The 16,312-nt window shown below is 60.8% G+C and overlaps 1 protein-coding gene across 2 annotated transcripts in view; it reads right to left on the bottom strand.

The window, feature by feature from the left end:
- Positions 1-65: 65 nt before the first annotated feature.
- Positions 66-16,312, bottom strand: part of VAC14 (VAC14 component of PIKFYVE complex) — a 113,161-nt gene continuing 96,914 nt past the window's right edge. Inside the window, exons 15-19 of one of the 2 annotated variants that reach the window (XM_063654521.1) lie at positions 11,228-11,402; positions 9,718-9,836; positions 8,125-8,204; positions 5,407-5,557; positions 66-4,635 (exon numbers count right to left, since the gene is read on the bottom strand). In XM_063654521.1, coding sequence (XP_063510591.1) covers positions 4,449-4,635; positions 5,407-5,557; positions 8,125-8,204; positions 9,718-9,836; positions 11,228-11,402 — 712 coding nt within the window. In that variant the 3' untranslated portion in view covers positions 66-4,448. The remainder of the gene's footprint in view (positions 4,636-5,406; positions 5,558-8,124; positions 8,205-9,717; positions 9,837-11,227; positions 11,403-16,312) is intronic. The other variant, XM_054453755.2, reaches the window with a different exon arrangement.

The following is a 16,312-nucleotide window of genomic DNA, read 5'->3' as shown; positions in this document are numbered from 1 at the left end:
AGGACAGAGGGTGAGGCCCCTGGGCAGCTGCAGGTGTCAGCTGGGAAGGAGCAGGCTGGCTCGGGTTGAGGGTTTTCTGTTATTTCTTTATTGGGGTGGGGGTGGGGTGCATCATTCAGATCTTTGTGCTGGTGCCTGCGTGCATACAAGTACACACACATACACACACACGTAGGCATGTGTTCACGTATGTATACATGTACACACAAGGCCAGAGCTCTGGTGTGCTGCAGGAGGGGCAAGCTCTTTTTCCAAGAGGGTATTAGAAAGAGGTTGATTCCAGAGGATGAGTGGTCTCTGAGGCTATAGCCCCCCACAGGGTAGGCAGCCAGCTCTGCCTGAATGCCAGGGTGCAGCCCACAGCGCTGGAGGCCTGGGGACTGGACTCTGAGAGGAGCTTGGGCAGACATAGCAGCCTCCGGCCCCAACACTGCCCTGGGCTGGCAGTCAGGCCCAGCCCTGGTCCTGACAGGCAGGTCCTTGAGCTCCTCAGGAGGGCGTGACGACCCTGAGTGCTTCATGGGACCACTCGGTGGGCCCTCCTCCGTCCCAGGCCTGTCAGAGGACAACCCTCCGGTCCAGGTGGTCCCCACGCCCGCTCCGCTGGTGCCGCACTTCCAGGTGCTTGTTCTGGACCTTCTCAAAGTGCTGCAGCAGCTCTGCGTAGTCGATGCTAGGGGAGTCGGCTTTCTGGGACTTGGGGGCTGCCTTTAGACTGTCTCTGGGGAGAGGGAGCAGAAATGCTCAGCGTCAGGGATCAGCTCACAGGGGGGTTACTGCTGGAGGGCAGTGGGGTCAGGGGCAGAGCCACAGGCTGGTGGGCTCGGCCTCTGGGCGTCTGTCTCAGGCCTGGCAACTCTTCCCTCATGGCGGGCCCCAGAGCTGGGAAGCCCCTGAGCATCCCCCTCTTCCGCAGTTGGTGGGAACAGCCAACACTGCTGCTTGGCTATTGCCCCCGGCCTGTGGGCTGGCGATGGCGCCCAGAGCAGGCATCGCATTGGGAAGCATTTCCTGTTTACGAGTGGCTCCCTTTGGGGTGAAAGCCAGGGATAGCAGCCAGCCAGGAAGCCAGCTGGGGCCTGGAACAGGGTCGGGGGAGACGGGGGAGGTGGCAGCTTGGCCCTTTCTCTGAGAGGCAGGGCTAGGACTGGGGAAAATGAGAAGTGCTGAAGAGCCTCTGCTGGGCCCTCCACTTGGCAGGACATTTGTTTTTGAGTGTTGGGGCCCCAAGGCCTGCAGTCACTCACTGTCCCTGGGAGGAGGAATGCTGGTCTCACCACTGGACATGGCTATAGCTCCTACATTCCTGTTGCTGCCACCCTCTCCAGTTGCTCTGTATAGCAACACAGGTTGTGCACTGCACAGCTAGTGTGCATGATGCTCCCTATAATCGTGCAATGCGGTAGCCTTGCTGTCCCTGTCAAGCCCAGTGCTTAGCTTGCCCCTGGGGATGAGATCCCCTTGGGCTCCTGTCCCATTCCTACTCACCCTCCAGCAGTGTCTCATGAAATGTTCTGCTCCCTCCCTTTGGCCTCACTGGTTTGGAGGAGCAGATCCATGTGGGCTAGGAAGTTATCTGTTTCCAGGTCCTGAGGCCTGGTGGCCCTGGGAAGGGGTCTCAGGAAGACTGTGGGCTGCTCAGCTAAGCAGAGAATCTTGGGGCCCTTCAAGTTTATGAAAAGATGCCAATTGGCAGGGCCGGGAGGTGGGGGTGCAGGCAGTGGCAGAGCACAGGATCTAGACAGACCTGGACCCAACCATAACTCCACCGCTTCTTAGTGGTGTGACTTGAGCACGTGACTGTTTCCTCGTCTGCAAAGCGAGGGCTGCCTAAGGAGCGGCCCTGGGGTGGCTGCCAAGATGCCTTGACACGATGTGTAAGAGCTTCACCTGGTGTCCAGCCCCAGCTTAGGTACCTGGCAGGTGCCACTGTGGCTACAGTTCTGCCCCTCCAACGTGAGGCCAGCCGGGGCCCAGCAGCTTGAGGGTGGAAATAAAGGAGGCCACTTTGGGGGAGACACAATGGAGCTCCCCCAAACCGAACTCTTGGCCATGAGTTCAGTCCAGCAGGAAGAATCAACGGCCAGAGCCTGACAGTTGCTTCAGGTGGCCCACCAGCCTGCTGGGCAGGACCGGGGCAGGGGGACTCTTCCCACAGTTGAGATGCCATCTGGGGCCTGGAGGCGGCCTCCTGCACCCCTGCTCAGCTCTGCCTGCCCACACCTGTTCCCTTCCCGCCTCCCTGCTAAAGATGCACCACCAGAAAACATCTTGGACGTGTCTATGGCTGCGGCTGCTGCTTTTCTGGGCCTGGCACTCCTGCCTCCCTAGCGGGGCTCAGCTGACTTTAGTTCAACAAAGATCAAAAGCAGCCGGGTGGGGCCCATTCTAGAGGGCCAGGCTGTGGGCAGTGTTCTAGGCTGTGGTTGCTACTGGGAAGGGACCTCCCAGGCACAGTAACCCTGGGGCCCAGGTGCCACTGCTCCAAGAGAGAAGCCTGGACTTCTGAGGAAGCCAACGGCCACCCCGGAGCTTGCAGCCCTAAGTCCAGGCTGTGGCCAGATGCTCCTCTAACCCACTTAGGCCAAGGCCACACGTGTGACCCTAAAGTGTGTCTTCTGATGCTGGGCACCCACAGGTCTGTGCGTTGCTCCCCATGACACTCCTGGCAAGCCAAGGCCTTAGGTTAGGGGAGCTTACGGGCCTTTACAGAGATGCTTTCAGCACTGGATGGCAAACCCGGGGAGATGGTGTCGGTGTGGCAGGGTTGGTGGGGGTGGGCCCTTAGGGTGGCAAGAAGTCCTGCTCCCTATGATGAGAAGACCCTTCCTGGCCTGAGATCTTGGGAGCAGGGCAGGCTGTGTCACTGGGGGTGGGTGACACTGCCTGGGCTGCTGAGCACAGAGGTCAGGCCCACTCTTCCTGCCCCACCTAATGCAGATGGCCGCTCTCAGGCCCTGCACATCTTCTGTAGGTTCATAACCACTCTCGGGCACCGAGGCTGAGGCCAGCCAGCCCACAGCACAGTGTGGCGAGTCCAGGACTCAGGGCCGGCTCTCACTCTTGCCATCCCACCCATGCACCTGTTGCCAGCTTTTTCTTAGAGGTTCCCTCCTGCCTTACTGAGGAGACAGTCCCTGGGGAGTGGCCCAGAAGCCAGGGGGTGGGGGAGCTGTGGTCCCCAGGGCCTTGATGGCGCCTGGAGCACACAGAACCAGGGATGGGCGAGGAGTGTACAAACTCTCCCAGCTGTTCCCGGCTCCAAGGCCTGCCCCGCAACTCGACCCTGTCTGCCAGCTGTCTGCCCCTCCCAGGGCTGGGACTGTCCGCAGCTCCCTTCCCAGGGTGTGAGCCGTCCTCCGGGCCCCACCCTGCAATCTGACCCCTCCCCCAGCTGTTCCGAAGGCCCCTGGCATGCCCACTGCTTCTGTGCCCCTATCTATGGTATCTCTTCCTAGGTCATTGCAAAGAAAGGCTGGGGGTCCAGGGCATTGAAGGCTAGGGGGTGCCTCACACACCCATTTAGTCTAAATGTGCATTTACTGACTAAGTAACCAAGAACCCAGAGAGGGCACTGGGCTTGCTGGAGGTCACACAGTAAATCCATGGCGGAGCTCACACCAGATCCTACTCTAGGCCTGCAAAGCATCCATGACCCTCAGAATCTTCTACCCAGAGGCCTCAACCCCTTGGCTCAAGACTTCCCTGACTGACCATGGGAGATTCTGAGGAAAGCCTCATTTTCCCAGCTTCCCTCTGCAAACTTGTTCTACCCTGGTTTGAGGAGTATGACTGCTCTGAGCCTCTGCTCTCCTCCCAAGACAAGGAGATCAGCACGCGGAGCCCTGGGAGAGGCAGGGCCAGCTCCCTGGCCAGGAGGACTCCCAGGAAGGCAGGCTGGTTCCCACAGGGAGACTGGAGGTCACAGGGAAGCAGCCCTTCCTGCCTCCTCCCTGCTTCCGGCTGCACCTTCCCCTCCCGGGTGCCTGCCAGGTTGACCCTAACACTATGGGGCGTTAGAAGGGCCAAAGCAAAGGCTGGGCCAGTGAGGCCTGGTGCGGCTTCTGGGCCTCTCTCGGAGTCTCTCAGGAGCTGACAGCACTCCGGCCCCAGGAACCCACACGCGTGCCCCACTCCATGGCTGACCCTGCTCCCCTGGGGACACTGCATCAGGTGCTGTCTTCTGGGCACCCCGAGCAGCTGGGGTGGCAGCCGGCTCAAGGCCTAGTCCTGCCACTGCAGGGCACTGCCTTCTGGGGGAATGGGGCAGGGAAGGCATGAGCCTGTCTTGGTTGGGGCCACACTTTCTAGGGGTTCAGCCTCTCCAGCTGGCCTGGGGCAGAGAGCCTATCAGGTGCCCCACACTCAGACACCGGAGGGCCACTCTGGGTGGGGAGGGAGCTGATGCCAGCGGTGTGGAGGGCACAGGGCCTCCGGGCAGGCCTGTCTCAAGGCTGCCTGTATCCATCGCAAAGGCGAGCACCCGAGGCCCTTTGCTGGAGCAAGGCGCCAGGCTTGCTGAGTGGCTCTAACAGCCTGGGAGGGAATTCTAGACACACAGGGCATCTGATGCAAGCTGGGCGCGCTCCATTCAGCGTAAATCTTCTCAGTGGCTCTGCTGGTTTCCATGGCGACCTGACAAGTGAAATTTTCCATCTCGGATGCCAAATGCCTGTGGATGAGGCAAAGCCTCCAAGGGTTACCAAATATAGACACAGCCCTACAGGCTCTGGGGTAGGGGCCAGCCGTGGGTTCAGGGTGGGAGCCGGCACCCCTCTGACCAGAGGCTGCCAAGCTGGGCCTCTTGGTGGAGGTGTGCCTAGGACCTGTTCCTTCCATGGGCAGGACCTGAGCAGGGGAGCCTTGAGTGCACCCCTGCCTCCCACCCCACCCCGGAAGTGGCTGAGAAGGTCCTAGAAATGATGGGGTCTCCCAGTGACCCAGGGTTGAGCCTCTGCCACAGACAGGGTGGGGAGGGGCTATGTGAGGCCTGGGAGGTGCCCAGGACAGACAGCCACTGGGGCCCCCATCTCTAAGCTGGGGCAGGAACTCCTCCCCCTGCCCGGAGTTTCTCTCCAGGGTCCTCTGTCTGGGTAACTCCAGATGCCCTCAGAGTTTTTAGATTTTGCATAGCCTCACTGAGCTGGACCCTGATTGCCTGGAAGTGTTGCTACTCCCGGCCACCGTGTGAATGCTCCCAGAATCCCTTGCTTGGTGCTCTGATGTGGATACAAGAGGCCAAGGGGCAAGTGGCTGCTGGGGGGATGGTGGCCACAGTGACAAAAGGGGTGGGATGCTGAAGTGAGGGAGGCCTCAGCAGCCCTTGGCACGGCCCTTCCTCACCAGGCTCCTCTGGGCCTGTCCCTGCTCGGAGGGTGGGGGTAGCAGTCCCCAGCCGGCACTCACTCGGTCTGCAGCAGCTCAGGGTTGGGCACGCACTGGAGCCGGTGCGAGAGCAGCTGGAAGGCGCTGCTCTGCGGCAGGAGCATGAGCAGGCCGTAGAGGGCCTTGATCAGGTAGGGGTTGTTCTTCACGTCCAGCAGCTGCAGGCGCAGATCTGGGGTGGGCAGAGGGCAGGGGTCAGGGACCTGGCACTGCTCTGGGACACGCCCAGCCCACACTTCCTGCCTCCGACTGGCCAGGACCACCTGGGACCTGGCGCCATGGCACCCACAGCCCAAGGACCCAGCTGTGTGGACCCAGCCAGGTGGCTGTGGCTTCCAGCGAGTCAGGGACTCCTTCACAGCCAGTCGTGCTGCCTCTGCCTCCCCCAGGAGTGTCCTAGCCGTTTCCATGATCTCATCTTCCTTTCCACCTGCCCACCTGCCTGTCTGATCTTCCCAACAGTCACCTTAGCCCCACGACCCCGAGACATGCTGTGGGGCCTGGTCTGTTCCCCGCCCCCCGCTCAGCTGCCTCCCTGGTGATACGAGGGCTCCGGGCCTGTAGCGTAACATATTCTCCAGTCGGCTCCACACGTGCCAGCACGGGAGAGCTATAAATAGGGTGTGCTGGAGAGAAAGACGGTGGATTAGGACAGCTTTAAGAGAGGGCAGGATGGAAAAACGCTTTTGTGTGTAGCGAGACACACACCAAAAGCCCCGGAGCGTCTGGGAGGTGCTTCTGGGGCTCCGGCTCACATGCCAGCCCTGCCACCACCCTGACGGGGGAAAGAGACGCACCCGGGGGGCTGCCCAGCACTCATTCCAGCCCAAGCTGCAGCACGGACCCCGCTGGTGGCTGGCTGTACCACAAGGCAGTCCCAGCTTCCCCAAGGCGCACAGGGGAGGCGGGATTGGAAACAGGCTCACTTTTTCCTGTGAGCCTCTCCAGGAGAATCACTGGCTTCTACTTTCTTGTGTCCCTAGGCCCAGTCCAGGCATTGTTTGCGGAGGACGTGCCATGTGCTTTGGGAGAGGGACTATGTCACCCCTGGAGCCACACAGGGGGTCCCGCTGACACAGGGGGCCTGAGCACCAGGCCTTAGGGCCAGGGTGTTGGTGAGCAGAGAGCAGAGGAATGGAGGCCTCCTGGCGCCCTCCAGAGGAGACCCCCACCACCATTGTCCTAGGCCTGGCTGCCCAGCAGAAGCGTGAGCCTGTTTCCAGTCCTTTCTTCCCTTTGGGCCTTTGGGAAGCGGGCACTGCCTGTGGCCAGACCAGCCACCTCTAAGATCCAAGCGACTCAGGGCTGGGACGGTGTTGGGCGAGACCAGGGTGTGTCTCTCCTGTTACCCTGCCCCAGCAAAGCCCTGGGCTTCAGGAGAAGGTGCTTGGAGTTCCTCCAGGGTCAGGGAGGGAGGGCAATCATCCCAGGGATGCTTCTGGAATGCCAAGAATGTACAACTGGAGAGATGAGTCAGGACAGACCAGCAGCAGGAGCAGGGTCTTTTTAGGACCTGACCTCAGGCGGCTGTGTGGGTGCCTGTGTCCCTGGGAGGCCCTCGGGGAAGTGTCAGGCTGGGCACACCTGGGACAGGCTTTAGTGCACTCTGCGGAGAGCAGGGTCTCCCCCCTGCTCTTCTGTCTCCAGGGCATCAGTTCCTAAGGCACCCTGCTGCTTGACGAGGCTGCCCTTTGAAGGGGGCTCAGGAGGGGATGGGAACGGGTGTTCTTCAGCCCCTGCGTTCAATTCGGGCTCTAGGGCTCAGGCTGATGGGCTTAGGCCCGGCGGGTCAGAGACGCTGCCAGAGAGTGTGAGAGGCCGGGTGGCCAGCTTGGCAGGGAAGGTGGCCAGCAGCAGAGTGGCCTCCTGGCTTCTCTGCACATTATAAACACATGAGCGTCATTCAAAGTGTGTATGTTGAGGTGCTGAGAGCTGTGCTTGCCCCAGCCAGCTGCCACTTTTGCACATTCAGCCTGGGTGTTACTAAGCAGGCAGCTCCTGCCCACTGGCTCCCAGCAAATGCCAACTGTTCTTTCAGAGAGGTGCAGGCATGGCTCTTGGGCCAACAGGAGCACCTGCAGAGGGACCCGGGGGACCCACAACTTTAGAGAGCCAGGGCAGAGGCAGCGGGCCCGGAGGGGTGGCTGGGGACAGTCCAGGCGCCTGGTATCAGCCTTCAAGGGGGTTCTGCTGTCAGCGCTGGCTCCTGTCCACGAGACTCACTGTGAGGGATACAGGCAGGACCCAGGTTCTGACGCCACGTGCCCCAGCCCTGCTCCGGCTGGCCGTGCAGGCCTATCAGCCCAGTCTTTTTTTCTTTTTCTGAGGCAGGGTCTCACTCTGTTGCCCAGGCTGGAGTGCAGTGGTGCAGTCACAGATCACTGTAGTCTCAACCTCCTGGGCTCAAGTGATCCTCCTACCTCAGCCTTCTGAGTAGTGGTGACTATAGGCATGCACTATCATGCCTGGCTAATTTTTAAAAAATTTTGTGGAGATGAGATCTCACTATGGTGCCCAGGCTGGTCTTGAACTCCTGCCGTTAAGAGATGCTCCAGCCTCAGCCTCCCAAAGTGCTGGGATTCTAGGTCTCACATTCTTAACATTCCAGAAGCTTCCCTGGGGTGACTGCTCTTCCTCCCTCCCCAGCCAAAAGAGACCAACTGGAGCTTGGCTCCACCCACCCCACACCAGGGCAGCCTTGGACTCATGGCGCGAGGCGTGGTGGGAGGTGGTTCTTACACGTGAAGATGGGGCACTCGATCAGCTGCACCAGCTTGTCCACCTCTGCGAGGAAGTCCACGGTGACCTCCAGGTCCCCACTGGGTGTGCAGTCAAGGCAAGTCTGTCTGCTGGGCCTGCACAGCCACAGCTCAGAGCACCACGCGCCCTCCCCACCTGCACCTGGCTTCCTGTGCACAGAGCCTGGTTGTGGTGAAGCAGGATTTGGCGCACAAAGGACACCAGGCTCTTCTCTGCTCCTCGCCTTTCTGTCCTAAATGGAACCCCCCTGTTCGGGAGTTCCAGGTTCCGCTCTAGCAGCTGTCTCCTCTGCACCCTCCCGGGCTGGGAGAGGCTCTTATCACAGCGCTGCAGCCTGTTGAGGGAGGGCCGGGCAGGAAGGGTTCTCTCCTTTCCTGCCAGCAGGGCTGCAGCAGGCTTGCGGCGCTGGGCAGTGGCCTACCAGTCTCCGGGTGACAGAAGTGGCTGAGAGGAGCAAATCCAGGTTGTAGAAGGGAAGCAGGCACACTGTGGGGAGCCAGGCAGGGCCACACCTAGCCCTCCACTGAGGCACCTCCTGGCCTCTTCTTCCTTACTCCCAACTCCTGGCTGGTCATGTTGCACTCCAATCCTGGGCTACATGTCAGGCACCCATGGATGGGGCTAGTTTGCCTCTTGGTGTTTTAAAAAAAATCTGACCAGGCAGGCACAGTGGCTCACACCTGTAATCCCAGCACTTTGGGAGGCCGAGGTGGGCAGATCGCTTGAGGTCAGGAGTTTGAGACTAGCCTGGCCAACATGGTGAGACCCTGTCTCTACTAAAAATACAAAAATTAGCCGGGCATGGTGGTGAACACCTGTAATCCCAGCTACCTGGGAGGCTGAGGCAGGAGAATCACTTAAACCCAGGAGGCGGAGGTTGCAATGGGCCAAGATCGCCGCACTGCACACCAGCTTGGGTGACAAAGCGAGACTCCGTCTCAAAAAACAAAACAAAACATCTAACTCCGGATGCCTTTTGAGGAGCGTGGTGCTCAGGTAAGCATGGGTGCCTCCTGCTTCCGAGGCCTCCGCCCAGCCTGCTTCTCCCCAGTGTGTCATCCTGAAGCCTGTCGGGCTCTAGCTCTGTGGCCCCCGAAGGCCCACGCCTGGGCTGAAGCCTGCAGGGTCACCCAGCCATCCACCCATATTCCCAGCTCCGGGCCTTCTCCCCCACACCCCACCAGGCCCAGGAGGAACTGCAATGAGCAGAGGGCAGCCACCTTCTCCCAGGGGCAGGAGCTGGGGTTCTCTCTTACCCCAGCAAGATGGTCCAGCATCACCCGCTGGCACCCGCCGGGCTGGGCCTACTCAGTCCCAATCCCAACCCACAGGGTTTCTCCCGGGCCAGCTCCCCTCCAGGAGCCCCTCTTTGCTGCCAGCCTCGCTCTCCCAAATACATCCCTCCCCTCCCAGTGTCCTGGCAGCCCTGATGTCACAAGCCCTGAGGCTGAGTGGAGGGGTGGGGACAGAAGCATGGCACTTGGGCCCGCCTGTTGGGTGGAAAGAAAGGGGGCAGCCGGCCCCTTCTGCCCCTCAGTGGCCCAACTCCAACCACAGTGAGAGGAAGGATACAACTTCTGGATGAGGTCATAGGCGTGCCGGTAGTTCTGGGTGAGGAAGCAGAGGGACACCGTGGTGACTGGGTTGTGGCACCAGGAGCGGTACAGGCAGCAGAACAGGTTCTGGCTCTCCTGTGGGGGAAGAGGCATGAGCCGTGAGGAGACCCCTGCTCCTTGCCCCCTCCAGGTCCACGTAGGGACCTGAGGGAAGGACCACAGGTCTAAGTCCCAGGGGCCTTCGGTCGGGGGCAGCCAGAGCCAGCTTAGCACCCCGGCTGTTTGGCAACCCGGCTGGGAACGAGCCATCACAAAGGAAACGCTGACAGCTCCTCCGCAGACCCTGTCATTACCTCCCAGTCCCAGAGCTATGTGGTGGCTGCGAGGGCCTGGCTGGGAGTGGCCGTCCTTTGTGCTGGCATGTCTGCCCTCGGCAAAATCACAGTAATTGTCTCCCCCACCCCCCAAAGAACTCTGTGGTCCCGGAGCCCCATGGGACTGGGAGGGTGATGGGGAGTGGGCAGGGAAGGGAGGGAGCACACTTAAATGCCATCTCCTCCCCACCTCTGCAGGCCACCTCGAACACTTGGAAACCACCCAGGAACCCAGCCCACACTTGGGGGAGCCCTTGTCCCCGAGGAAAATTCTTAAGGCCTCTGCAAATGTCTGGAAGGAACCACAGGAAGGAGGCAGGGCTGTGGCCTGGATCGTGCAGAGCCACTTGGCCCCAGATGCCCCTGGACATGGGCCTGGATATCCCTGAGGCTCCTGGGGAGGGTGTCAGCAGGGTCTGAGCCGGCAGGGGACCTGGGAAATGAAACCCCTGGAGTCCCTGCCTCCAGGACGGTGCCTGTCCCTGCACGGCCTCTGCAGCCACCACCCTCAGCTGGGACACGAGAGGCCTGGGACCCGTGTCTCTCCTTGTTCATAGGGGAGTGAGAGTGAGTGAGTGTCCTTTCTGCTCTCTCTGACCAGTCGTTGGTGCATCCTCATCCAGAGCCTGGGACGGATGGGCAACAAACTTGACACCTTGGCTTATGACAGGTGCCTTAGGAGCCAGATGTGTCCAGCTGTGGGAGAGAGGGGCCAGGCCAAGGAGGGCGAGAAGAGCTGTTAACCCGATTCGCCAGCAAGGTTATAACTCAGAGGCTTGGCCCTGAGAGGGTGGCACTGCCCCGCAGGGTGGGCCCATGGCCAGCAGAGCCTCTGTTTTCAAGGGGGCGTGCCTGGAGTGGGACTGGGGTGTCAACCAATGGAAGAGGCAGGGCTGTTGGGGGGTCAGGGTAGACACGTGGATCCTCCTGCGGGCAGAGACCTCAGTGTGGGTGACGTAACGCACCCGTGGTTAGTGCTGCGCAGCCACTCACCCGGGATCCCTATTTCCCAGTGGACCAGGGGAAGTCTCGATTTCAACCCCGTCTTCTCCCTGAGAGCCTCCTGGGGCCAGCCGAGGGGCGGGCTCACACAGGGTGAGCCCCCTGGCATGCAGGAGCACGCCTGAGGATGGAGTCCCAGACGCAGCCTACCAGGGTCTTCAGGTCCTTCAGCTGGTTCCTTAGCTGGAAGAGCTCCGTGGAGGTCAGCAGGATGGTGTTGAGGGCATGGACCATGGTCGAGGCGAACTTGAGGTCCTCCTCCCGCAGCAGGATGTCTGCCATTGAGTGGAAGATGTTCTCCGCGTTCAGCAGGAGGCACAGCTGCCTGGAGAGCAGGCAGAGCGGGGTCAGGGCGCAGGCCGACCTGGAAGCCTCTGCGTCTCAGCCTGGGAGGCCTCTTCTTGGTTTTGCAGCGTCCTGGGGAAACCTGCTCTTTCCTGAGGCCGATGTGGAGCCGTGACTCTGAGGCCTGTGGTTGCGGGGGGGCGGGGAAGGGTCGGGGGAATGCTGCACCTGCCTCCAGGCCTCCCAGCACTGCCTACCTGGGCCTAGCCACGCCAGAGTGCCCCATGCTATATTAATCCCCCGGCACAAGAGAAACAGCTGGGCCTCCAGCTACCCAAAATAGTCCCTGGGACCTTGTCACCTTCCTGAACTCCCACATGCCTGGGCAATGCCCCCCACCCCAGGCCAAGACACGCCTGTCCCCTGCTAGGCTTTCTTCTCTCTAGCTCATCTTCATCCAGCCAATTCTCCACACATCGGTCACCTGTTTACTGCCCCACTCCGCCTCCTGGAAGCCCCCGAGGTCAGGGATTTGCGCTGTTCGGGCTGTACCCTGCGGCCTGGAGCACAGATCCGTGAGGGATCAGCGTTATGACCCTGAGTTTTTTCTTCTCTGTACGGATGGTGAAACTGGTGAAGTGACTTGACCAAGGTCGCAGAGTCACTTAGGGCCAGAGTCTAGCTCGCTGGTCCCTGGGCCATGACCCCTTTCCCATCTCTTGTCTATTAAGAGTCGTTCAGGGTTAAGGACTGGACTTTGTGAAGAGGAGCCTCCCTGTTATACAAAAGGAAAAAAGGGAACCCAGAAGATGAAGAAAAGCAGATTCCCCAGGGTCCCTGGGCCAGATGACACTAGCAGTGAGAAGTGGGTGGTGAGGACAGGCTTGGAGGAATCCGCGCTGCTTTTCCATGTGCCCTTGGAGGCCCGGCCTGCAGGGGAAGGGCGCCTGGGCAATGCTTCCCAGCTGGAGTCCCAGGGATTCGGGAGCTTCCCCAAAACAGCATGATGCAGGCAGGATGGGGCATGAGCGGGGTGGCTGGTGAGAGGGTGGTGTGCAGCACTGTGCTTCCTGACTGCTGGGCTGGCGGCAGCATGGCACCCCTGCCCACACCACCTCCCATCTGGGGCTAAGCTCCGGTGCCTGATGCTGCGTTCTGTTTCCAGGGAAGCATCACCACAGGTCCGACACGGCGTTGGAGGCCCCAAGGTCTCCGGTGCTCAGTGACATGAGCCACATTTCTTGGTGGGAGGCCTGAAACACCTCCCTCTCCTCCCAGGTCGCTGGACTCAGTCTCCGCTCCACATGACCTGGGCCCAGCTTCCCGAATGCCCCTGAATGCCAGCCACGCGTCTGGGGCCGGGCTGGAGAAGATTCCTCCCCACCCCCAGCCCCAAAGCAACCCCAGAGCATTTGGTAACAAAGAGGCCAGACCACAAAGCGCAAACAGTAGGCAGGCCGTTCCAGCCTACCTCAGCTGGAGCCTGCAGGCCTGGGCAAGAAACCACGAGAAACAGAAACAAGCGGCGCAGGGAGGGGGTGGCGGCTGCATGAGCGAGGGCCACTTCATCTCCCTGCACATGCCACCAGGACCCTGCCGTGCCGGGGGCTCCCCTGGGGTTAGGTGGGAGGTGAAGGCCTCAGCCTGGTGTCCCCAACTACCAGCGGTGTGATCTCAATGTCTCCGCACAATTTCTCCACCTTAATTAGGGGCAATACCTATCTGTGAAATAGGGGGAAGTCCTCAGAGGGCAGCCTGAGGACAAGGAACAAGCCATGTAAGGCCAGCGTGTGGGACACGGTACCTCAGGGGCCACAGCTCCTCTGGGGAGCTGCTGGCCGCAGAGGGAAAGCCCAGCCAGGCAGCCTCAAGCCAAAGGCCAGGAGGTGGTGGCCCTGCTGTAGAGCCCAGACACTGCTTCCTGGCCCTTCCCGGTCCCCCAACCCCTCCATGAGCCCTGTCTCCACGGCTGTGGGAGAGAAATGTTCCAGAAGGGCAGGCACAGGAGGAAGGGGGGCGTTCTGACAAATGGTCACAAGTGCCCGTCGCCGGCAGCTGGTGCCGTCTCCATGACAGAGGCCAACAGCCGAGCCACTGTCAGGCAGCGCTCTCCAGGGATCCAGGCCGGCAGGCGGGACCTGTGGCAGCGGAGGGCAGGGTGGTGCCCACGTGAGGGCAGGCTGACGAGGGTGCGGAGGGAGGGACGGACGAGGGGCTGCTGGTGAGAAGAAGTGGGCACCCAGGCCTCCTGGTGTCCCAGAGAAGCCGGGGAATGCTGACTGTGTTACAGAAGGTCAGGAATAGTGGAGTTTTCTGGAAACTCTTCTCTCGCCACCAGTGACACCACCCTGTCCTGGTTTTCCTCCCACCTCTCCCCCAGGGCTGGGGTAGCCCTTCCGCTCTTCTCTCTCTAGTCTGTGCCTCTCGGTAGTCTGTGGTCCCAATCAGTGACTCCCACACGTGCCCTCCAGCCCTGAGCCCCCGCTGGGCTCTAGATGGAACAGCTGCTTGCCTGGTGGAAGGCCCTGCCTGGTCACCTAGCAGGCATTTCAAACCTTGCTGGGCCACAACCAACCCTTGGTGTCCCCATAGACTTGCCACCCCCCTCCTCATCTCAGTAAACGGTGGCACTGCCCACCCAGCTGCTCAGGCCCAAACCACGAGTCATCCTGACCCCCAGTCCCTCTATCGGGTCCACTGGCAGGTATGGGGGCCTTACCCTGGGAGCACATCCTACACGGTCACCCTGCCCACACACCCGCCCCCATGCCTAGGGGGCTGTCAGCATCTCCTGCCGGGTCCATCTCCCCATATCTCAGGATCTGCGTCCTGCTGCTTCTCCTGCCCCCACAGTCCACCCTCCACACACCAACTGGACAATCCTAAAACAGGCCCACCACAGCATGCCCCTCCCTGCTGGGATTTGCTAGCGGCTTCCTCCTGGATCTGAAACAAACCCAGCCCCTCACCTCGGCCTACAGGGTCTCACACCTCTCGCTGGTTCCTCTCCAGCCTCCCTCTTGCTGTCCCTCCGCCACTCATGGCATTCCAGCCTCTTGGGTTTTTTGGTTCCTGACCTCACCAAGCCCACGTGGCCCTAGAGGCTCCGCCTGCTCTGCCCTGGCCAGATGGCTCGGCCAGGAACGGCACGTGGCAGGCTCCTCCCAGACATCAAGGCCTCGGCTCCAACCTCAGGTCCTGATGAAGCCTCAGTCTGAAACGCAGGCCCCTCCTACCAGCCTCTTCTAAGAGAAAGTTCTAGTTCTTTCAGGGCACTCATCCCCAAGAAGCAAGGGTCTCCCCAACAGAACGGTAGGTGCACTGACCCCCCACCCCCTCCGCCAGGCCAATGCATTCTCTCCGTTCATGCCCAGGCAGGCCTCTTTGTGCTGTGCAAACACCGGTGTGTGGAAAACGGCAGTCTGATGTTACATTTTTGCCCTTGTCACCCATCAGGCCAAGCCCTGGCCTGGCTGCCCTGCCCTGCCCTGCCCAGATCTTACACTCTCTTGCTGGCTGAAGAGGCCTGGGAAGCCAGCTCATCCCAGGAGACTCTGGAGCACAAGCCTCCTCACGAGGTGTCTCCCTCTGAGTGAGGTGTCTCCCTCTGAACATCGCTAATTAAAGCACCACAAGAGGGAAAGGGAGAGGAGAGGCCGGGAGCAGGCACCACAGAGAGCAGTGCTGAGGCCATGCCATGCTCCAGCCGCTCGCTCAGCCACCCTTGCCCCAGGAGGAGGAGCCTGGAGAGGCTGCTCTGGGGCTGGCAGCGGAGGGGCCTCCACTGAGGACGACTCCCATCCTACTGCTGGGAAGGAGGTGGGGGCCGCATCCTGCCTCGACCCCAGGTCACCCTAGGTTTGGGGAGAAGGAAAACCCAGATCACTGCGTTGCAAAGCCTCAAGAAGACTAATAATAGCGGAAGTGTTGGCCAGCTCACGGGGCCCTTACTACAGGCAAGGCTCAGGGCAGAGGGTGTGAGACGTGGGCCCTTGAGTCAGGAAGCTGGGGAGGGAGGAAAGAGGGCCCCTTTTCCACTACAGTCCCCAGTCCACACCGGGATCTGTATAGACAGGTGGCCTCGGAGTTCCCACGCACCTGGCACTGGGCTCTGGGCTAGCTCCACTTGCAGTGTCATGCTGAGAACTCACACAACCTGGGCAGGGTTATCAACCCCACTGCAGAGAAGAGGAATCTGAGGTTCAGAGAGGACCCACAGCTGACCAGAGGAGGAGGAACAGAGGATTCAGACCTAGAAGAATCGACTTCCAGAACCTGAGTTCTTCCTCACCACTCTGCTTCCCCAGTGCCCGCTGTGAGTGGGCACCAGGGGCTGTCCCTGCCTAGCGGAGGCCTGGCAGATGGCTGCCTTGCAGGGCTGCTGCGTCATCACTTCTTTGCTGAGCCCCAGCCCAGCTTGAGTTGCCTGCCTGGCTCCCAAGCGCAGCGTCAACAGTGGAGCACAGCTTGCAAGCATTAAACATGTGCCCATATTTTCCAACACCCGCATGAAAACGCTATTCGTCATGAGACAATGGCCTGGAATGTGCTTGGAAACAAGGCAGAGAGCTGGGGTGGGAGGGAACCTGAACAGGGTCTGGGAGGGCATAGGGGACCTCTTGTACCACCCTGGAGGCCCACCATGGGGCTGGAGGAGGGCAGGGGTCCACAGGGGAGTGTGTTGAGTCAGTAAGGGGGCCTCTGGTGTATCCCGGTGACTCAGGCACAGGCAGGGGGGATGTGGCCAGAAGGCAAGGACACACGCCATTTAGGGAAGGCTCCTCCCTCAGTGGCAATGGAGCTTTTGGCCCAGCAGGGGCTGTGTCACTGGTTGTGTCCTTCACACACAGCCCAGAGGCCCTGTGGACGCAGCTCTGCCTCCCCATCTTGGGCTGCCGGCTGCCGCCTGGACAGCTGCTCCCTCTTCCAGGTCTGGTTTTGTGCTGGGGG

Source organism: Pongo pygmaeus, chromosome 18 (genome assembly GCF_028885625.2).
Source record: "Pongo pygmaeus isolate AG05252 chromosome 18, NHGRI_mPonPyg2-v2.0_pri, whole genome shotgun sequence".
In the NCBI taxonomy this organism is placed as follows: domain Eukaryota; kingdom Metazoa; phylum Chordata; class Mammalia; order Primates; family Hominidae; genus Pongo; species Pongo pygmaeus.
Note: the sequence above shows the minus strand (reverse complement) of the source record. Positions and strands in the feature narration are given on the sequence as shown.